The sequence below is a fragment of the Indicator indicator genome, chromosome 1 (genome assembly GCF_027791375.1).
Source record: "Indicator indicator isolate 239-I01 chromosome 1, UM_Iind_1.1, whole genome shotgun sequence".
NCBI classification, from domain to species: Eukaryota; Metazoa; Chordata; class Aves; order Piciformes; family Indicatoridae; genus Indicator; species Indicator indicator.
In genome coordinates this window covers 94,227,772-94,251,380 of record NC_072010.1, presented here as the reverse complement: position 1 = coordinate 94,251,380, position 23,609 = coordinate 94,227,772, and the positions used below count along the sequence as shown (strand labels likewise).

The following is a 23,609-nucleotide window of genomic DNA, read 5'->3' as shown; positions in this document are numbered from 1 at the left end:
TGCTGTGTTACTGAGTGGAAATGTAGTGTGACATACAGGTTTCAGAATTTATTTATTTTTTCTTAAGGAGATCATAATGAAGTGGTGGTTTACTGATTTAATAGCTGAGTGGGTCACTACTTAGAAAAATAAGGAAAGTGTGTCATTCTTCCACTGTCAAAGTGTGATTAAGTAAGAGCTGTGGCAATCACTGCAGTCCTAATGTGTTTTGAATTCTTTTGGGATAAGCATAGATCCTGGTGATAAATAGAGTTTTGAATGTAAAACTGAAAACTGGTGTTTAGCCCCTTAATCTCCATCTCTGGAGGCATTCCAAACCCTGGGCATGTTCCTGTGTTACTTACTATAGAAGATGATGCTCTAGCAGGGGATTGGACTAGATGATCTTCAGGGGTCCCTTCCAACTCCTACTGTTCTATGTGATTCTGTGATAATGACATTTCACAGTTTAATGTGTTGTGCTGAGCTTTAGGCACTAACTAGCTCAGGAGGACGAAATTATTTTTAATTTTTGTCATAACCTGCCGTGTAATTTGTTTTTGCAGACAGTCATAGATGCCCACATCTTTCCGGCTCTTATAAATATTTTACAAACCGCTGAGTTTCGAACAAGGAAGGAAGCTGCTTGGGCAATCACAAATGCAACATCTGGAGGCTCTGCTGAACAGATCAAGTATGAAATAGTTTAAATCTTTCCATGCAACTGAGTGATGAATTAGTGTTTGTGCAAGAAACCAAGCAGATAACCTAGAAACTGGAAAACATTTCTCTGTGCTTCCAGCATTGTATCCAGAGGGACCATGTCTTTGTGTAGAGCTGTGAATGAACTAGTCTTTCCTCCAGGGAGAAATCACAGAACTATTTAAACTTTAATACTTAATTAATTGAACTGTTTCTCTTCTCTGAAAAAACTAAATGCAACTTTTCAACTAATTTCTCAGTGGTTGCTCTAAAGTGTAACAAAGCACATTGCAGTTTAGGGAGTTACAGCTCAGCCCCTCAGACGAGGGCATTTGTGTGCATTGTTTTTCCTGTTTAACTTGCACACATTATGCTTGTAACAAATTTTGTATAAAATAATAAGATTGTTAAATTAATACAGATTTTTATTAATAGAATTTTATAAAATAAAAATATATGTTACAAAATTATGTTATTGTACCAAGAGAAGAAGTATGTTAACAATGTTTTCTTTGCTTCAGCAGAAATTACTGAATACAAATAGATGTCTATAATTTCTTCAGATTCTCCAGTCAAGTTGATATTTTATATGATTGGTTTTGTTCTTAGCCATTCATGCCAAGTGCTTAAATGTCTACTGCCATGATAATTTTGCAGTCGGTTTACTGGGTTCCATGTGGTGTTTTTCAGGTATTTAGTAGAACTGGGATGCATCAAACCACTCTGTGACCTCCTTACAGTAATGGACTCAAAGATTGTGCAAGTAGCACTGAATGGGCTGGAGAACATCCTGAGGCTTGGAGAGCAGGAGTCCAAACGCAGCGGCACTGGCATTAATCCTTACTGCGCTCTTATTGAAGAGGCCTATGGTATGAGCAAAACATCTGTGGTTGTCAGGAGTTACAGCAGTGATTACAAACCAAACCCTTTAGAGTTTCAGTAGACCAAATTCTATTAATTTATTCATCACTATTATCTGAAAATCAGCTGTTCTTTGACAAGTCTCCATTTACCAGTATACTCCCATTTTTTACATTATCTGCATGTAGATATGACACAGTGTTTGTAGATACTCTCTTAATTTCTTTTGACACTGAGAGATCCTTCTGGGTGTCATTCAGACTTAGTCTCTTCCCTCCACAGCAGATGAAATTTCAAGTGTGCTGCTGTCTCACTCAGATTTCACATCTTTCCCTTTCTGCTGCCTTGCAGAATTATGGCAGAACTAGCAATCTCCTTGTTTGTATTTGCTGTGCTGAGGTTCTTGCATGTACTGACACAATTTCATCCCGGTCCTGAGGTATTGCTGCTTTTAAGGTTTGTTTCCTTGTCAATAGACAAATATCTACTAAGAAAAATTAAAATGGTTATCAAGAGCAGTAGAGAATAGAATCATAGGATCATTTCAGTTGGAAAAGACCTGTATGATCATCGAGTCCAAACATTCTCTAACTCTATCAAGTCTGCTGTTAAACCATGTCCCTCAGCACCACATCTCGGTGACTTTTTAACATCTCCAGGCATGGGGATTCAGCCACTGCTCTGGGGAGCCTGTTCCAGTCTTTGAGAACCTTTCCATCAAGAAGTTTCTTCTAGTAGCCAACCTAAGCCTCCCCTTGCCTAACTTTAGGCCATTTCCTCTCATCCTTGTTACTGTGCAGAAGAGACCTTGCTCCAACCTCCTTTCAGGGAGTTAGAGAGAGTGAAAAGGTCTCCCAGCAGCTTCCTTTTCTCCAGATTAAACAACCCAAGTTTGCTCAGGCACTCTTAATTAGATCTGTGCTCCAGACCTTTGACCAGTTTCATTGCCCTTCTCTGGACATGCTCCAGCACCTCAATGTTTTTTCTTGTAGTGAGGGCCCCAAGACTGAACCACCACTCAACGTGGCCTCAACAGTGCTGAGCCCAGGAGGACAATCCCTTCCCTGGTCCTGCTGGTCACACTGTTCCTGATGCAGGCCATGATGCTGTTTGCTTTCTTGGCCACCTGGGCACATGCTGGCTCATCTTCAGCCATCTGTTGATGAACTCTCCTGGGGCTTTCTGTGCTGGGCAGTTTCCAGGCACTCCTCCCCAAGCCTGGAGTGTTCATGGGGTTGTTGTGACCCCACGTTCAGGACCCAGAACTTAGCATTGTTAAATCTTATACAACTGACCTCAGCCTATTGATCCAGCTTGTCCAGGTCCCTCTGTAGAGCCTTCGTACCCTTAAGGTTATCAACACTCTCTCCTAGCTTAGTGTCATCTTCAGACTTAACTGAGGGTGTCACTGAACATGATTGCTTGAATATTCATGGTTCCCTTCGTGGTTCCCTTGGCTTTTAGGGAAGAGTTATATAAGAAGAGGATTTTCTTTCTTGCCTGGTTCTAGGTTTTAACTTCCCTTTTCATCTCAGTGATGCAGAAATGTCTGTAGAGCATCAGAGAATTGTCTTCATACATAGTAAAAGAAGCAGACAAGAAAGCCACTTCAATTCCCAATATTAAAGATTTACTAGATTGGCTAAGACTTGCATTTTATTATATTCCTAGGTATCAAAGATAGCTTCACTTGCCCATATTATTTTCACTGGTTTCTTAATACGGGCTCATCTGCTTAATGTCTGCCAAAAAAACCCACATGGTTGCATGAATTTATGTATACACAATACAGATTAGGTAATGGAGTCGACATCCTTGGGAGTTTTGAAGAGTTGTGTAGACACGCTGCTGTAATTTGGTGTTGGTTGTAGTGCTGAGCTGGGTTGTGGGTTAGACTACAAGATTACCAAAAGTCTTCTCCAACTTGCAATTACATGCTTTTGTAGTCATGGTCCTTCTAAATGAAGCACTGTGAAGGCAGTTTAAAGAAAAGTCCTAAAAGTCTCTTTGGAAAAAGTCTTTGAGGGCATGTTCGTTTTACATTTGGTCTTGTTGCTTTGAATTTTTGGGTGAAATGGTTGAGTCAAACAAAGTATTGAAACACATCACACAATTACAAGGAAATCTGTAGTTCAGCCTGATTTTCATTGGTTGTGGAGAATGTGTTGGGTAAGGGTCTCCATGAGGGACCTTTTCTTTTGGAAGGTGGGAGATAGAACAGACTGAAAATGATCATATGCTTTTACCATGTTGTAATTTCTGTGTATTCTTTTCTCTGCAGGCCTGGACAAGATTGAATTCCTGCAGAGCCATGAAAATCAAGAGATTTATCAGAAGGCCTTTGATCTGATTGAGCACTACTTTGGAACAGAAGATGAAGACAGCAGCATTGCCCCACAGGTGGATCTCAGCCAGCAACAGTACATCTTCCAGCAGTGTGAGGCTCCCATGGAAGGCTTCCAGCTCTGAAATACCTCTTTGCTGTGTGCTCCTCTACCTAGCCAATCCTGTTGTCGAGCCACAAGCCACCTGTGGAGTGATTCTCTCAATGTTTTCCATAACCCTGTTTGCGCTCATTTGCTTGCCTTGTGCACATGCTCTTACATACGTCTGGAAAACTTTTGGCTCTCCGTGGCAGGATGCCCCTCCTTAGCAAAGGGTCACCAGAATCACCCTTCTCCTCTAGCTTCTGAACCTCTCCACCGATACCTTTGTGGAGCTGAGACACCTTTCTATACTTTGAGATATTCCCTGTTCCTGTTAGAGGAAAATAATCCCTCCTCTGCTATCCCCCACACTCCAGGCATCCAAGATGAGGCTGCCTTTCTCTTGTCTTTGCTGCAGCGTGTACCTGCAGTCCAGGGAGACATTCAGACTTTGTGAGAACGTAGCTGAATTCAGTCCCCATTTCCTTCCCTGGATGCCTCTTCAGATGGCTCTTTGAGATGGGTTAAATCTTCACATGCAACGTATCCACTTTGCTGTATGCACCAGCTGGAGTTATTGGCATACAGGACATGTTACAAATAATGGAATAAGTTCTCTGTCCCCTGCAACAACAAGCTGCAAAGGACATATTTTCTGGTTCTTAAGAATACTGAACACATCTGGCCCCATCCCTTCTCAACACCAAGCTCCCAAGCAGGATTGCAGACCACTGTGGAGATTTGTATAACCTTCCCAGGCTTTCCTGTCCATCCATCAATATAAACAAAATCCTGGGAATCGGTTACTCTTCCTGCGTCCCCAGAAACGACTTTCCAAACCGGCTTCTAGAATGGAGAAACTATCCCTACTTCTGCTTGCCAGCAGAGTGTGATCCAACTGGACCTTCCTTGAAAATCAAGGCCTTTCTGGCTTCATTCTCCAAAGTCTGGTCCCTTGGTATTACAGTTATGGCTGAAAACTTCCTCTCTGCCTCTTTACATTTTTACGCAGTGTGACTTAAATGGATTTGTCTTCTGGAAAAATTCCCTTCTGAATACAGAAATCATAATTTGTAAAAGTTAGCACAAGGATCATTGGGTCTCCTTTTTATTTTCACCAGACAAAAGCTTCCACTCCAGCTCACCTGATAAAATGGTCAAGCTGGTCAAGCTCCTTATTTAACAATTAAAGTGACACTACGTTCAAAGGATAGGAATATTAACACCCGGCCCTTCCATTTCATTCTTCCTTTTTTGCTATTATTGGGACTTCAGGTGAATTAGCATGGAAAGCATGGTTCCTACAGGTGACATCTGTAAGGCCTTGCTGACTGCATGACAGCTGTCAGCTGCAGCTGTAGACTGCTCTTCTGCTAGCAGCATGTTCTTGGCTCTGTAACCCGCTTGGATCACAGGTGTCTGATGCAAAGGCCAGCCACTCCTTGGACGAGTTCAGCTGAGTTCGACACCAAACGCTTCACATGACTGTGGAGGTGCCACGTGATGGGAAGTGGCAGTTCCATTTCTGTGAACACGTTGGGTTCTCCAGGCTGCCCACTCCCCCCACATCGGGCTACTTTCTTTCCAGCCACTTTGGAAGTTTGGAACACACATTTGTCCCGTGTAAGCATTTCAAAATCGCCACTGATCGCTACAGTGTCACACACCTGTGGGAAGTGTTAATGGCACTTAGGATCCTCTTTGCAACTCCTCTCAGAGACAAGCCACTGCAAAAGCAAAACCAGCCCATGGGGTACAAAAGCATAAAAATACAGGAATCACTTGTCAGACTGCTGGAAGAAGCTAGGCAAAGGCCTGACCATCAGCTCTGTGCGACTGCTACTGAAACCGTCTTCAGTGCTGTCCGTGCTTCAGGATGGAGACTCTGACCTGCGTGGCCACTGCAAAAGCCACCTGCTGCTTCCCTAGCTAAGCCAGCTGGCCTCCACCTTCCCTCTCCCAGTTATTTTCTCTAGTGCTGCTTTGTGCTGAAGGAACATTTAGTTTACTGCACTTGATCTGTAAATGGACTTTGATTCTTTGTAATTTTAGGGGGTTAAATTTGATGGTTAATTTAAAAAAAAGGAAAAAGGAAAAAAAAGGCAAAAAACCCCCCACCCCTCAATGTTGCCTTTACATCACATATAAATAACTGTGTTTCTCTTTTTCTTGAAGGGTGATAGAAGCACTGATGAGTAGCAAAACCTTAGTTTAGCTTTTGGAATTTTTTTTTCCTTTTTTTTTTTTGTGCTTTTTGGTTTGGGTTTTTTTTGGTTTTTTTTTTTTTTAACATGTAAATTTCCAATAACATGTCATTTCTATAAGATTTGTTTAAAATCATCACGTACCTCTTATTGAATGGTATAAAAAAAAAAGGGCGACATATTTTGTAAACAAATCTGGACAGGAGTGTGTGTGTGCATATATTCTGTATATTCATATATGTATATTCTGTGTATATATGCACCAGGGTGTATATATACATATATACACACACACACCTATATATATACACACACATAAGTGTGTGTGTGTATATATATACATATCTATATATCTATATATCTCTCTCTATATATGTGTTTTCTCTTCCAGGCTAGTGAAAACAATGTGGTGCATTGGCATTTCCTTCCCCTGCCCCCCACCTCCACCCCCCCCTTAAGAAAAATAATGACAGTTGCCTCGAAATAAGTGAATTAAAACCCAAGTCCATTTCAGCTGACTGGTGTGCCTTCCTGTGTAAGGAGCCTGGCCAGTGTTTGTTACTTTTGCTGTGGAAATGTGAATTCAGAGCAGATAAGTATAGATCTTTACACTCGGTATCTTTGTTTGAAGTGACAGGTTGGCACAGGGTGATATTGTTGTCGTATATCCTTAAGCTGTGTAAAGCATTTGACTGATACTGCGTAATACTTTGACTGAAAACTAAAACAGTACAAGAAAAAATCACCATGGCACACATTAAATGGATTAAATCGTGGCTAACTCATAGGTCTCAGTTTAATTTTAAATGGTGCTTAGTTGAGTGTATTTCCATCAGGATCTTCCAACCACCAGTTTTTGGCCTTGCTCTTTCCTTTAAGCCTTACTAACAGGTTGAAAAGAAACTCAATCTAACCATGGCTGCGTGTTACACAAGTACGGAAGGGAGACCGGACTTGTGAATTATGGAAGGAAGAGCTCGCTGACACAGACTGGTCAGAGGTAACCTGGTAAGACAAGGGCGAGGGAACCGTTTGCATTTTAACGGCCAAACGTGTGGTGTAGCGTTGCCCATCTAATAAATAACATTCAGGCCATGGGTGAAGGACTCTGTTTTGTGATGCTAAAGGAGTGTGAGGATCATTACACGGGGAGACCTTCTTGCTCTCTACAGCTACGTTAAAGGAGGTTGGAACAACGTGGGGTCAGTCTCTTCACCCTAGAAACAAGTGAGAGGACAACAGGAAATGGCCTCAAGTTGCTCCAGGGGAGGCTTAGGTTGGATATTAGAAGAAACTTATTCACTGAAAGGGTTCTTGAATACAGAAACAGGCTCCCCGGGAAGGTGATTGAAGCCCAGTCGCTGGAGGTATTTCGAAGAGGCAGAGATATGGTGTCTGAGGGACCTGGTTTAGCACTGGGCTTGGTAGAGTTAGTGGTTGGACTCAATGATCTTGAACATCCTTCTCATCCAAAATGATTCTATGATTCTGTGTTTCTCTCCTTCAGGCACTGATAAAAGGCTGCAGGTGCAGGCTAAAGCTGTGAGCTACTCAGATGATCCTACATATATTAAGTTTTCCAGTCAGCTCAACTGACTGCTTAGGCCAGTTCTTTTTTAACAACTGCCTGTGTTTAAAAGTGCTTTTTTGGCAGCCATCACACCAGGAATGAGGTGGTTCCTTTCATGGCTCCTTTTGAGAAAGATCTACATTATTTTTCTAGTACCAGCTACTTGCAAAGAAAATGGGGCAGTGGTTGGGAGCAAGCTGGAGACAGCACAAAGCCCAATGACTCAGGCTTTTATTGGTGACCCTGAAGCCTACATGGAAGCTGAAAGAAAGCACAAAAGTGTGTAGTGATGCACAGTTTTGATAGTAGATGCTGAAATGGAGATACCAAAGTGACAGAAGGAAAGGATATGTGACTTCTCCACAGAGCTTTTGTCAAACTGCAGGACGAGAGTTCAATTACTGAGTAAAGGACATAAAGCTTCTAGAAATGTAAGTAAAATGAAGTGCTGGTGACCACTGCTGCTCTGAGGTGTTGCTTTCTAAGTGGTATTCTACATATTTTTATTTTAAATAGCTGCAATAATCCAAATATGTTAGAGAGACATACGTAACCATGCAAATTAATGAAGGTGACGATAGGGTTGAGTCCTTATAGGTAAGAATCAGGAGTAAGGCCAGCAAGAGTGATACTGAGGTGGGAATCTGTTACAGACTGCCCAACCAGGATGGAGAGGTAGATGAATTTTTTTTATAAGCAGTTGAGAGAAGTTTCACAATTGCTACCCCTTGTTCTTGTGGGAGACTTCAACTTCCCGGATGTCTGCTGGAAATACAATACAGCAGGGAGAGAACAGTCTTGGAAGAAAGGAGGATCTGGGAAACTATAGACACGTCAGTGTGACCTTGGTACCAGGGAAGGTCATGGAGCAGGTCATCTCATGCACTGTTACATGCCATATAAAGGACAACCAGGGGATCGGGCCCAGTCAGCATGGGTTTATGAAGGGCAGGTCCTGACAAACGATCTCCTATAACGAGATGACCTGACTGTTGGATGAGGGAAAGGCTGTAGGTATTGTCTACCTAGATTTTTCAAAAAGCTTTTGACACTGTTTTCCACAGAATTCTCGTGGACAAACTGGCTGCTTACGGCTTGGATGAGCACACACTCTGCTGGAGAAAGCACTGGCTGGGTGAAAGGGCCCAAAGAGTGGTGGTCAATGGAGTTAAATCCAACTGGCAGCGGGTCACAAGTGGTGTTCCTCATGGTTCAGTGTTGGGACCACTTCTGTTTAATGTCTTTATTGATGAAGACATTGAGTGTGTCATCAGTAAGTTTGCAGAGGGTAGGGAGGCCCTGTAGAGGGTCTTGGATAGATTGGATCGATGGGCCAACATTAATGGGATGAGCTTCAACAAGGGCAAATGCCCCTGGCAGAAAGGGACCTGGGGGTTCTAATCAACAAGCAACTGAATATGAGCAAGCAGCGTGCCCAGGTGGGCAAGAAAGCCAATGGCATCCTGGCTTGTATTCAAAGTGCTGTGTCCAGCAGGAGTAGGGAGGTGATTGTCCCCTTATGCTTGGTGCTGGTGAGGCCACACCTCAAATATTGTGTCCAGTTTTGGGCACCTCAATAAAAGAGAGATGTGGAGGTGCTGGAGGGAGCGCAGAGGAGGGCAATGAAGCTGGTGAAGAGCCTGGAGAATAAATCTTACGGACAGTGACTGAAGGAGTTGGGGCTGGTTAGTGTGAAAAAGAGGAGGCTGAGGGAAGTCCTCATTGCTGTCTACAACTACCTGAAAGGACATTGTGGAGAGGCTGGTGCTGATCTCTTGTCACAGGTGATAGAACAAGAGGGGATGGCCTCAAGCTACGACTGACATTGGGAAAAAAATGTCCTGACTGGACATTAGGAAAAAAATGTTCACAGCAGGAGTGGTCAATGTGCTGTCCAGGGAGGTGGTTGAGTCACCAACCCTGGATGTGTTTAAAAGTCATTTGGATGTGGTACTTGGGGATATGGTTTAGGGGTGAACCTTGTAGAGTAGGGTTATTGGTTGGACTTGGTGATCCCGAGGGTCATGTCCAACTGGAATGTTTTTGTGATTCTGTGAAATAGTTTTATTTCCAGTGAGGTGGATTGAAAGCTGGCTGAAGGACAGAACTCTGAAGGTTGTGATCAGTGGGGTGTAATCTAGTTGTAGGCCCATGGCTAGTGGTGTCCCCTAGGGGTCAGTACTGGGTCTAGTCCTGTTGAAGATATTAATGACTGACCTGGACAAAGGGACAGAGTGTACCCTCATCCATTATGATACAAAACTGGGAGGAGTGGCTGACACACCCTCAGGCAGTGCTGCCATTCAGGAAGACCTAGATAGGCTGGAGAATTGGGCAGCGGGAAAACTTGCGGAATTCAACAAGGGCAAGTGTAGAGTCCTGCACCTGGGGAGGAATAAGCCCCTGCACCAGTACAGGTTAGAGGTGGATCTGATGGAGAGTAGCTCTGTGGAGGACCTAGGAGTGCTGGTGGACAATAAGTTGCCCCAGGATCCAGCAGTGTGCCCTTGTGGCCAAGATGGCCAATGACATCCTGGGATGCATTATGAAGAGTATGACCAGCAGGTCAAGGGAGGTTGCCTTCCCCCTCTACTTTGACCTGCTGAGGCCTCATCTGGAGTGCTGTGTCCAGTTCTGGGTTCCTCAATTCAAAAAACTACTGGAGAGAGTCGAGCAGAGAGTAACCAAAACGCTTGCTGAAGGAACTGGAACATCTGTGTTATGAGGAAAGGGTAAGAGACCTGCGGACTCTGGAGGAGACTAAGATCCCCTTAATGATTATCAGTATCCAAAGGGTGAGTGTCAGGAGGATAGAGCCAGACTCTTCTCAATGGTTTCCAGGGACAGGACAAGGGGCAGCAGGCACAAACCCAGAAGTTCCCTGAAACGGTAAGGAAAAACTTTTACCTTGAGGGTGGCAGAACACTGGACCAGGCTGTGCCCAGAGAGGTTGTGGAGTTTCCTTCTCTGTAGGCATTCCAAACCTGCCTGAATGTGTTCCTGTGTGTTTTACTCTGAGTGATGCTGCTCTAGCAGGGATATTGGACTAGATGATCTTCAGAGTTGCTTTCTAACCCCGACTATTGTGTGATACCAAAACTAGATGAGGTACCTGCCAGTTTTTGCTCACAGTCCAGAGTTGCTTGTTTGTTTCCAACCTTATTGATTCTGTGATTCTGTGAAAGGGGGATGCTTTCCAAACACATAGTTTTAAGCTCTGTCATCACCAAGCACAGACTGAATCACAAGTTTCTCTTCATGATAACCTGAAACACTGAAGTGTGGACTGCATTGGGTATCTCATTGCTTTTCTAGGCATAAAGACAAGATACACCCTGTGTTTTTTGTAGGGCTTTTAATTTATTCAGCAATAGTGCTTGTTTTTACTAGTACAACAAAAGGGTAAAAAATCAGGAAGAGAATCTGCCTGCCACTCTCAGGAAGTTAAAAAATTAATCTGTCAAACCAATAAAATTGCACCAGGTGGGGAGGGAGTGGTTAGGTTGGCTATTAGAAGAAACTTGTTCACTGAATTGGGTTCTCGACCATTGGAACAGGCTCTCCACGGAGGTGGTTGAATCCCCATCCCTGCACAGGCATTTGAAAGATGCAGAGATGTGGTGCTGAGGGACATGGTTTAGCACCAGACTTGTTAGATAATAGTTGGACTCTATCTTAAAGGTCTTTTCCAACTAAAATGATTCTAAGGTTCTTAGTTTGGAAGAAATTGCTGAGCAGCAGAGAGCAGACACACCTGATAAGACTTTTTTCTACTTGTGTGCCTCTAACAAATGTGATCACATAGTTGAAAGCAATTGTTCAGTATTCCTCTAGTCATTTCTGTTCCTTTAGCTTGGACATTCATCTCACTACCAGCTCTGGTAAAAGAAAACCCACAGGGTTGTCATCTGCAACACAGTGGTTCTCTGGAATGACATTTCTCTGTTGATCTGCCTCCTTTTTAAGTGCAAGTAAGAGCATAAGGCTTCATAAAGGAGACTGGCAACAAAAATACAGGTACAGATACTGCGTTCATTTAAAACATGCTTAGTCTAGTGCATAGCACATGTGGGAAACAACTATTGTGTCTGTCTAGTTTGCTCATTTGTCCTGTTCCACTAACCATGAAGAGGAGAGTTTGGAGGAAAGGGGAGGTTGTTAGGAAAAGAAAATAGGTATTTCTGCTTTTATTGATTACAGGAAAATCTGCATTTTTTTTTTCTTCTCTTGAACAAGAAGGTACCAGGCATACAGAAAAGATGTGACTATATCCTCCTCCCAGCCTGAAGATGACTCAGCTTTTCTTCCCCAGTCCTTGATCTCTTCATTTAGCAGATGTACTCTCAGTAACTTCCTCTCTCCAGTGAGCTTTCTTCTCCAAGTTTATGCTGGTAAGAGTTTCGTGCCTTTTCATAGCCTGCAACAGAATGAGAAAGCCAAGGATCACCCAAAGCACCAGAGAGATGAAACTATAATCAGCATATCTGGTCTATCCTTACCAAAGCACAGTTCTGTAAGCTTTAATGCCAGGAAGAGAGAGTGAGTTAATATAAAACATCCAGTGACTGGCTTAAACTGATTACTTTTCTGGGAATAAATTAAACCCTTTTTTTAGGGTACTAGGAAGAAATATTCTGCGCTTCTGGTCAATATTTATCACTAATCGGTCTTCACAAGGCAGGTACTGGGAAAAAAATGAAGTAAAATATAAGGACATGGTTACAAGCTGCACAAGGGAAGGTAAAGGCTGGATATTAGGAAATACTTCCTCACTGAAAGGATTATCAAACACTGGAATGGTCTGCCCAGAGCAGTGGTGGAGTTACCATCCCTGGGGGTGTTCAAGTGGCTTGTGGACCTGGTGCTTAGGGACATGGTTTGGTGTTGACACTTCAGTGCTGGGTTGAGGGTTGGACTGGATGATCTTTGAGGTTTCCTCCAACCAGACATATTCTGTGATAAGACAAAAGGATGTAGCCAGGCACTTTTCAGTGGTGCCCAGTGATAGACAAGGGACAATGGGCACAAACTGGAACCCAGGGTGTTTCACTAGAACTTACTGAAAAAATTCTTTCCTTTGAGGGTGAGGGTGTCCAGAGAGGTTGTGGAGTCTTGGTCTCTGGAGACTCAAAACCTGCCTGGATGCATTCCTGTGCAGCCTGCTCTAGGTGAATCTGCCTTAGCAAAGAGTTGGACTAGATGATCTCCAGAGGTCCTTTCTAACCCCTACCAGTCTGTGATTCTGTGATAATAGCTTGCAGCTGCTGTGAAAACAATGGTCATGAAGCAGCTGTCCACCTCTTTCTAGTGTTTGCATATATACTACTCCAGTGTAAGAGGAAAACATATCCTGGGAATTGTCAGTGTTTGGTCTCTCTTGCTAAAAGACAGGGAAAAACCTTTCCACTGTTTGATTTCAGAGGGATGAAATTCATTTTGAGATTCATTTTGATTAATTTCTGAAATTTAAGTTTGATTTTGAGTGCCAAGTTCATTTTGATAGTCAAATGCTGACAGAAATGTCATGTGACACTTCTAATACCGTTTTAAGGTTTTTCTAGAACACAAAGTACTGTATAGAATGAGACCTGAACATTGGTCTCAGAACTGCTTGGCAGAAAGGTAGCATAAGGTTCTGCTCCTGCAGGTGCTTTAAGCTTAGGGTTTTCTGCTTCCAGTCATCCTTAGAAGAATATAGTGAACCGTGTTTCTGTTACTACTCTAATTTCCATCCAAAGTAACATCACAATCCACTGCACAGATTGTATTCACATTCCTTGACTTCAATGCTGCAATGAGAGGCTTCAGCACATAAAAATGCACTCCTTGCTTCCTTACCTCATAGTTAATAGTTAATCAACAATGTTAAAAACCACATTTGATTAAAGGACGACTAAACTTGCTGCACGTGGAATCTTAGAACTTTGCACTTGGTCTCTTCGTATGATACAAATCACAGCCCTAATTCTGCCACATGCTGCACTTTGCTGCCTTGCCAAATTCTAGACAAGTGAAAGAGCTTTCCTACAAAATAGTTGTCTGATTCAACAATGAAATTTCTTACATCTACACTAGAGAGAGACTGTTTTCTAATGCACTTAAAGAGTAATGAAGTATTACTGACCATCTCCTCACTGTTTGAAGAATTGAGAATGGTCACAAGTGGTGTTCCACTGTTTTGGAGGCCAGTCTTGTTTCATATCTTCAAGTGCAGGGTCCTGCACTTTGGCCACAATAACCCCATGCAGCGCTACAGACTGGGGGATGAGTGGCTGGAGAGCAGCCTGGCAGAGAGGGACCTGGGAGTGCTGGTGGCTGAACATGAGGCAGCAGTGTGCCCAGGTGGCATGGAAGGTCAATGGCATCTTAGCCTGCATCAGGAATAGTGTGGCCAGCAGGACTAGGCTTGTCATTCTGCCCCTGTACATGGCACTGGTGAGACCTCACCTTGAGTACTGTGTGCAGTTCTGGACCCTCACTTCAAGAAAGATATTGAGGTGCTGGAGCAGGTCCAGAGAGTGATGAGACTGGTGAAGGAATGGAGGGAAAGTCTTATGAGGAGAGGCTGAGGGAGCTGGGGTTGTTTAGCCTGGAGGAGACTCAGGGGGGACCTTATCACACTCTACAACTACCTGAAGGGAAGTAGTAGTGAGGTGGGGGTCGGGCTCTTCTCCCAGGTGACTTGTGACAAGAGGGCATGGCCTGAAGCTGCACCAGGGGAGGTTTAGGTTGAATGTTAGGAAGCACTTCCTCATGGAAAGGGTAATTAGACACTGGAATGGAGTGCCCAGGGAGGTGGTAGAGTAGCCATCCCTGGAGGTGTTTAAGAGAAGATTGGATGTGGTACTTAGTGACATGGTCTAGTCAGTGTGGTGGTGTTGGGTCATAGGCTGGATTTGATGATGTCAGAGGTCTATTCTAGCCTCAACAATTCTGTGATTCTGTGAAATGGAGCACTCTGGATGAGTGCTCCAAGTGCTTCCCCCAGAAACTCTGCAGATGACACTAAGCTGTAAGGGAATGTTGATCTGTGGGAGATAGGCTCTGCAAAGGAACCATGACAGGCTGGATCAGTGGACCAAGGCCAGCTGTATGAGATTCAACAAGACCAAATGCCGGGTCCTGCACTTGAGTCACAACAATCTCAAGCTCCACACTTGGGGAAGAGTGGCAGGAAAGCTGCCCAACAGAGAAAAAGCAGGGGGTGTTGACTGACAGCTAGCTAAAGATGAGCTAGCAGTGTGCCCAGGTAGTCAAGAAGGCCAACAGCATCCTGGCCTGTATCAGGAACAGTGTGACCAGCAGGACCAGGGAAGGGACTGTTCTCCTGGACCCAGCACTGGTGAGGCTGCATCTTGAGTCGTGGGTTCAGTTTTGGAGCCCTCACTGTAAGAAAGACATTGAGGTGTTGGAGCATGTCCAGAGAAGGGCAAGGAAGCTGTTGAAGGGTCTGGAGAGCAAGTATTTTGTGGAGCAGCTGAGGGAACTGGCTTTGTTTAGTCTGAAGAAGGTTGAGTGGAGACCTTCTTGCTCTCTCTAACTGCTTGTAAGGAGATTAGAGGGAGGTGGGTGTTGGTCTCTTCTCCCTAGTATCAGGTGATAGAAAAAGAAGAAACAGTCTGAAATTGTGCCAGGGAGGTTTAGTTTGGACATTAGGAAAAATTACTAAAATAATGCTCAGGCATTGGACCAGGCTCCCCAAAGAAGTGGTAGAATCCTGATCCCTGGAGGTTTTCAAAAAATGTCTAGACATGGCACTTTAGGGCATGGTTTAGTGGGCCTGGTGGTGGTGTGTTGGTGGTCAGACTTGATGTTTTTAAAGGTTTTTTCCAAACAAAATTATTCTCATTCCATGATTAAGTCTGTCTGGAGAAACCTACAAATCTGTTCCAATTGTATTGATTCTGTGAGTGATGCAGCGTGGTGGAGGATTTGTAATCACTCCATGCAGTCACTATATGGGCCCTGCTGCCCCATAGAGCATTTACCTGCCTGCCACATACAGAAGATGGGTTTTCCTTTCAACATCTCACACCCCATCATCAAAATTAACGAGTTAAACCAGGATAAGCTAAAATGAAGTATTGCATTGAGAAAAACTATTTTATTTTTCCTTTTTAAAGGAGGCAGAGGCAACCAGCAGTGACATCACCCTTTTCTGGCTTGGGAATAAATCAAAAAGGGATTTTGCTCAGAGATAAAATGAAAAAACAAAACCAAACCCCAAGCATGACAGTACTGACAGCCCACAGGAGGAACTGATGAGTTTATATTAAGATGGATTTGCACTTACCAGCCAAAAATCTGCACTTACCTGCTTCCCTCTGATCACCATGACTACGCATCCCAATATTGTCACGGCAATCATTACGTAGCTGAACTTCACCCGCAGTGTGGTCTTCGCTGCTCTGATTGTTTCAATCCTCAAGAAATAAAAGAACAAATTTATTATCAGAGACCCCAATCAGTCATTTGGCTAATTGTTTAATTTATCCTAGCATGCTATCTATGTAGTTTTATCTAACACCAACAATGCTTGCCTCTGCTCAAAAAAAGGTTTGGAAAGAATGGGGAAGGCTGATCCTCAGCTGAGGCCCTACTTTGTCACAAAGGTGGTTCCTCTCAATGGTGGAAACAAAGTAACTTTTTAAACTTCAGTGATTTGATTGTTAAGAGACAATAATGGTTGGACTTGATGATCTTAAAGATCTTTTTCAACCAAAACAATTGCATGATTCTGTGACTTGCATTCCCAGACCACTTGACTGCAACACAAAGGAGGAAGGCTGCAGTACGTTCATTATGGAAAGTTCAGGAAAAAGAAATGTTTCTATTAATGGGATGTTTCTCTTCATGTTATCTCCCACTGCAGTCACTACCACCTTCCAGTGTCTGCAAAGCCAGGCAGCACTCCATTGACATTAGAACTGTGGTTTATTTCACGTTGCAAAAGAGGCGTTTTCCCTCAATAGCAGAAACTGTTTGTCAGCAGGAACAAAAGAGGTTGTGGAGTCTCCTTCTCTGGAGACTTTCAAGAGCTGTCTGGATGCGTTCCTGTGTGACCTGCACTAGATTATATGGTCCTGCTCTGACAGGGGGGTTGGACTCGAAGATCTCCAGAGGTCCCTTCCAAGGCCTAACACCCTGTGATCCTGTGGGAGTTTCTTGGGCAGAGGGGAGCACTGTCACAGCTTAGCAATTCTTTCTGCCTCAACTTCAGGACAGTTTCATTTATGACACAATCTGTTTTCTAGGAAGAAGGCTTCTTCTACTGCAGGATTCCATAGTGCTGTAGAATACAAACTGGCAGCTGGCTGTAACGCTCCTCTGAAATTCTGAACAGGGCTTGGTAAAAGACCAGTGGTTACCACTTACCTCCTGCTGGGGCGAATAGTCTTAAAGTAATCTGGTTTTCCAAGGAGGCATGGAGGATTGTAAGCAACATCAGCTTCAGACAGGGGACTCATTAAAATCTTTTTTTTTTTTTTTTAGGAGGCTTATCTAGCCCCACCAGTAGCTTTAGTATGACTTTGGGAAACCTGTTGTCTGGTCACTGTTACCTTTTAAAACCCAGAAATCTTCCACAAGAAGAGTATCAGTTATTAAATCCTTCCAACTGTACATTTGCTCAGTTAAAACAAAATAATTTAGCTGGGTTGAACTCTGCAGATGATTCAACCCAAAAGGTATCTGTTACAGCAAAATTAAAAGTTCACATTGGAGACACTGATGTAAGAAGGGCCAATGAAGCATAACGCTTTAGATGTGCAATCAACAACAGAGAGACCTATACCCTACGTATTTAACACTCCTTGAAGAATTTAGAGCGGTTGACTCCCTTAAGTAGGTGTAATATTCTCACTGATTAAATCTGACACATTATAAAATTACAGAAAATAAATAACTAGAAAAGCACCAACATCATGAGATGAGATGAGAGAACTGATGTGTTGAACGAGGTAATAACATGGATACTGGAAAAAATGGAACTGAGACATTATCCATGCACAAATATAGAATCTTCTACAACTTTTTGACCCTTATACTTCAAGGAAAAATGATGCTGAAGGATCCACAATAGTTCAATGTAGTAAATCACACAGGACTTGAGAAGTGAGGAGAGTTATGCTCTTCGTTTTGAAGAAGAGGGTGCTTTGATTACTGTATTGATCCAAGAACTTGAGTTTTGATGGTAGGGAACATGCCCTGTCTACCATGAAACTTTGTTTCCATGCTCTTCCAGGTTTCCCAGATAAATTTAGCTTCCAGGGTTTTGGGGGTTTTTTTTTGGTGGTTTGTTTTGGTTTGGTTTTGGGCTAATAAGCTGGGATAAACAACTTGGACACAGGATACAGTTAAGCTGAAAGGCAGAGTTCTTAAAACTTTTGGGGTTTTTAAAAACAAAGGGTTTAAAACTTTATTAGTACATTTTTGAAGTACTGTAGATGTGTTAGAATATTCAAGAGGACACAATCTGCACTTTAAATAAATTCAGTGCACAGAATTCACATTTATTTAATACATGAGTTATTTCTGATCATCACATCTTGCAACATTGCTTAGTTCTATCAAAAGCCCTTACCAGCCACCTTTAATTCAACTCAGAACAGGCAAACAAACTTTTGTGCTTTTCTAGTTCCTAATCATCTTCTCAGCTTTGTCTGAACTACTTGCCTAATTAAAATCAAAAATGCCCTGTGCACTGGCAAAACTGCTTTTTTCACTGGCAAATCAAGTTTTACCAGAAGTTGGTTTTATCTTTTCAATGAGCCATTGACATCAATCACTCTGTTCAGTTTTCTTAAAAACACTCATAACAAATGCTTGGTATGCAAAAGATACGAACTGACAATTTAGCAAGTGTTAATAATTTACACGTTTGTGGATTTCAAATGTAACCTTGTGATAGAATAAAAAGATACAGAACAAGATTTTCAGTTCCAATCTGCTGCATCCAAACAAATAGAATCATAGAATCGCTGTGGTTGGAAAAGACCTTTAAGATAATCAAGTCCAACCATTCTCTAACTCTACCAAGGGTGGTGCTAAACCATGTCCCTCAACACCCCATCTCTGCCTTTTAAGAACCTCCAGGGATGGGGATTGAACCACCTCCCTGGGGAGCCTATTCCACTCCTATTCCACTGTTTGAGAACCCTTTCAGTAAAGAAGTTTCTTCTGGTATCCAACCTAAACCTTCCCTGGTGCAACTTGAGTCCATTTCTTCTCGTTCTCTTTCTTGTGACTAGGGAGAAGAGACTGATCTCCACCTAGCTCCAGCCTCTATTCAGGAAGCTGTAGAGAGCAAGGGCTCCCCTCTGCCTCTTCTCCAGATTAAACAACCCCAGTTCCCTCAGCTGTTCCTCACAAGACCTGTGCTCCAGACCCTTCACCAGCTTCTTCTCATAGAATATCTTTAGAGATCAGGTCTGTAGTTTGCTTACCCAAGTAGTGCAAGACTTACTGTATCTTTTTAATTCAAATAAATACATACAGTTAAAAGCATTACAAACATGTTTTAAAAGGTAACTATACTACACCTAGTAATGTTTTCTAAACTAGTAATTGCCTGTTGTTCTTATATTTGATCTTGATTTTTAGACAGGCAAACTAGAACATATATAATATAATATATAATTTTTTTCAGGGAGCTTTCCACTGTTTGTTACTTCAGATTCCAGGAGTAAAGAAAGTTGGCCCACACCTTCTAGACATTCATTAATAAATATTTTAAAGGAGTTGCAGTTATTTTGTAGCTATATCAGGCGAGTTTCACAGAATGGGAAACCAGCACCTGAAGAAAAAGACTAAAAAAGCCTTACACTTAAGATTTCTAGAAGAAGGGTTTTGGAGTGGGGGATAAGAGCAAAAATTAACTGATTAGTGGTGTTTTTAGAATGAAACAAGGGTTTCAGAGGGTCATTTCTCTCATAGAATTCAAAGAGATATCTCAGCAATACAAAACTGCTGGGGCCATCTCATCTACAAGACAACAGACAACGCAGTGTAAAGTTTTTCAGCTATGAATGAAAACTCATTTAAGAGCAGTTATACTGGAGTTGCATTCAAGTAACTTAATCCTGTGCAGGCAACATCTCTTTTACAGCTTCAAAACTGGCACTTACGAGACTGTCTCTGGTATATCCTCTGGCTTTTTGAAACTGCCTGCCCACAACAAAAATCTTTTCTCCCAGTCTGTCGGCTTGTGTCCAGGCACCCTCAAAGTAGACCCACCTGAAGAAAAAAAAAAAAAAAAAAAAAAAAAAAGCACAAACACCAAAAACCACAGCTGGAATGAATCTGGTTTGGGTGAGCAATGCAGCATTTTATCATAGAATAGAATCAGGGAATCATTCTGGTCAGGACAGAGACAAATATTGAACTGTTGGACGAATTGAGACCGAGAGAACAACACTACTCAGTGTAAGTGAAAAAAACCAATCCTAACTAGTGGAAAAAGTGCCAGTGGCATTTTCAATCATCAGGGGGGGTTAGAATATCAGGAGGGTTTTAATCCCACTTTGTAGTTTGTGCTCAGAGACACCAGCAGGGCTTGGAAAAGCCCAAGCTCAGCATTTTTGTGGTCATGTGCTCTATGCAGAATTACGGAATTGTTTTGGATGGAAAAAACTTTTAAGATTGTCAAGTCTAACCATTACCGAAATCTTATCAAGTTTGATACTAAACCACTTCCCTCACTACCACATCTGCATCTTTTAAACACCTCAGTGATGGGTGATTCAAATACTTTAGAGTCACAAATTTAGCTCTAAATTTGCAGAACCTGCTCCAGCATCTAAGCTTCCTAAAATGCTGTGATAGTATGGTCTTCCTACTATGTTTAAATTGGTGGTATAAAAAAATAAAAATAAATCAAATGCAACTGCTACAGAAAAACCAATGTGCTGCACCATTACATCTTAGAATGCTACCTTTTTCAGGCAGGGTAAGATTTTGTCCTATCTGGAAGTATAAGTAAGCCAATGACCACAGGCAAAAATTAGACCCTTCATTTTCAGCTCAGACTTTCAAGCTCCACATGCAAAATTTTCTGTATGTAATAGGAAGGTTTCCATATTTAATGTGCCACTACAACCTAGCACAATGGGAAGCATCCTGTATGGATATGTGCTGCCATGTGGAAGCAGAATCACAGATTAATGGAATTGTTTCAGCTGGAAGAGACCTTCAAGATCATCAAGTCCATCCATTACCTAACTCTACTGTCTCTACAAAGTCAGGTGGCAAACATCAGCACCCCATCTCTGCATCTTTTAAACAGCTCCAGGGATGGGGGTTCAACCACCTCCCTGGGGAGCAAGTTCCAGTGCTTGATAACTCCTCCTGCAAAGAAGTTTCTTCTAATAGCAGAATTTATACAGCCAGAAGTCAGGTGGATACACAGTTTGCTGACAACACTAGATTACTCAAAAACCAAAAACATGAAGAAGGCTAAGCATGAAAAGCCACAGGCTTCAGAATCCTGAGTTAATGAGCCGGCCAGTGAAAGCCTGTGTATATAACTAGGAAGCAATTCCACTTCCTGTACAAATGACAGACTCTAACCGAACCATTATTGACAAGGTCTAAGTCCTTGGGGTTTCACTGAGCTTTTGACAAAACAGTAATAAGTCACAAAGAGAAACAGCATTGCTAGCAATGATTAGGAACACAGACTAGCACAAAAGTGTCATTGTAGAAAACTGTGACTCCAGCATTTTGAAAAGCACAGATCCTTTCTCACAGGAACAGCTGAAATAGAACAGGCATAGACTCCTCTCAGTGGTGTCCAGAAACAAGACAAGGGGCAATGAACACAAACTGGTTTCATGTAAACATCAGAATTTTTTTTTTCCCTTTTCAGAATGGCAGAACACTGGAACTGGCTGCCCAGAAAGGTTGTGGAGGGAACAGAATATCAAGCAGGATCACAATCTCGGACTTCAGCGGGGCAAACTTTGGCCTTGTCAATCAATTGCTAGGGGAAATCTCATGGGACAGGGAACTAGAAGGCAAAGGGGCCCATGATAGTTGGTTAATATTCAAGTACTGCTTTTTCCAAGCTCAAGATCAGACCATTCCAACAAGTAGGAAACTGAGAAAGAGAGCCAGGAGACCTGCATGGTAGGGAACTGCTGAGCAAACTCAAGTGGAAGAAGAGAGTCTACAGATCATGGAAGGAGGAGCTGGCCACTTGGGAGGAGTGTAAGACTGTTGTCAGAGGATGTAGGGAGGCAACTAGGAAGCTGACTCTTACAGGGCATGTTTAGTTTTGGGAACAGCTGGAGGTGGTTGTACTCCGAAAAGCTGCAGAACTATTTTAACTCATGACATTCCTAAACATTAGTAGTTCACACTTGGGGTTAAACTGTGGGCTTCAAGGCACAGCTGAAGAGCCTCAAAATAGGACTGCACATCAGGTAAGAAACTAGTGATCTGTTACAAGGCAAAAGCTGTGTAACCGTCATGAGAGAAGTTACCCCTGGCTTTGCTAAAAATCCAAGGTTTTGTTGCTAAATTTAATGGTCAGTTTTTCAGTTTAAAGGTCAGAATTCCCACTCACAAAATCATGGATATTAGCATGTATGTCAGCCAAATCCCTATTCAGATGATTGCAACCTAGATTTAAGTATTTTGTAGCATAAAACACAGTATGCATTATCAAAACTCTTACTTCTTGGCTGAAGATTACTTTCTTCCTGGGGCTTAATGCAAAGCCTTCTGCTTATCTTCAGATCTACTTCTTTAGTCATCCTCAGTACTGAGGGAATATTTCTTCCCAGCAGTTTAACACCCCCACCTGGAAAAAAAAGCAGAGGAAACAAAGGGGCCAAATCTAACTCAGAATAGTATAAGATGAGAATAGTAGCTTTTAAATTAAAGTATTTGGTTTGGATTTTTTTTGAACACATTAGGTAAGACAATAGGTACAAATCTAACATGCAAAAAACACCAAACTTAGTTGTAATCAAGTCCACCAAAGAAATTAAATCTTGTCTGTAAACTGTGGCTTGATCTTACCCATTAGCCTTATTTAGAAAAATAGGAATGCAATATTACAGCTACAAGCAATTTCTAAACCATTATGTACATCACAGTTTCAAGGAACTTATCTATTTACATATTTCAGACGTACTTTGGACAGTGCTATTTCCAGGACCACACACCAGTATTCTACCAATCTTGTCACATCCCACAAAGCAAGACACAGCCTTGACAAGAGTGATAAAAAAAAAAAAAACAACCAAAACCAAAAAGAAAACCCACAACTGAAAGGAAATCCCCAAATTCTGAAAGGTAAAGGGCAATTTTTACAATGTAAATATAAATATTTTTTCTCCTTTAAGCTGATTGAAAATATCTTTCCTATAAGGAACAAGTTAGTTGCCTTTTACACTCCAGTCATAATAAATAAAGCAGTATTATCGCTTATGGATGATGTCCCTTCAACAAAACCACATCTTTTCCAAGGTCTTCAGAGAAGGCAGAAAGGGCACAAACATAGCCGTTTTCAAAAGCAGCTTGGAGGCCATGAGGCTTCAAGCTTTAGTGCCCATCAAATACGAACAGTAACTGCTCCTTCACGCGTTCGCACGACCCACAACTAGGCCAGGGCTGCCGGAGAGGGCTCCCGCTCTGCGCTCTCCGCCTCACCGGGCCCGCCACCTGCCAGGGTCCCGGGGCTAGCAACGCCGCTTCAGGGTGGGGAAAGGCTGCACCGGCCGGCGAGCCAGCCCCTTCCTCTTGGCCCCTTCTCAGAGCAGTCACTCACCAGCGCGGCCCCACATGGCAAGCTCGACCTCAGCCCTGACAGATTCCCCTCAATGTCACCGCTCAGCGCCAGGGCCCACGACCGCCACGCTGACG

General features: G+C 42.6%; 2 protein-coding genes across 2 annotated transcripts in view; one reads left to right on the top strand and one right to left on the bottom strand.

The window, feature by feature from the left end:
* KPNA1 (karyopherin subunit alpha 1) overlaps positions 1-4,357 on the top strand; it is a 52,194-nt gene extending 47,837 nt beyond the window's left edge. The window contains exons 12-14 of the mRNA XM_054388249.1: positions 546-673; positions 1,372-1,550; positions 3,824-4,357. Coding sequence (XP_054244224.1) covers positions 546-673; positions 1,372-1,550; positions 3,824-4,011 — 495 coding nt within the window. The 3' untranslated portion in view covers positions 4,012-4,357. The remainder of the gene's footprint in view (positions 1-545; positions 674-1,371; positions 1,551-3,823) is intronic.
* Positions 4,358-11,418: 7,061 nt separating this feature from the next.
* FAM162A (family with sequence similarity 162 member A) lies at positions 11,419-23,582 on the bottom strand. The gene is made up of 5 exons (XM_054385966.1): positions 23,515-23,582; positions 22,417-22,542; positions 19,868-19,976; positions 16,057-16,165; positions 11,419-12,159 (listed from the first exon to the last, which is right to left on the bottom strand). Exons 1-5 carry the CDS (start codon positions 23,528-23,530, stop codon positions 12,067-12,069), a joined length of 453 nt encoding a protein of 150 aa, XP_054241941.1. The 5' UTR covers positions 23,531-23,582; the 3' UTR covers positions 11,419-12,066.
* Positions 23,583-23,609: the final 27 nt, after the last annotated feature.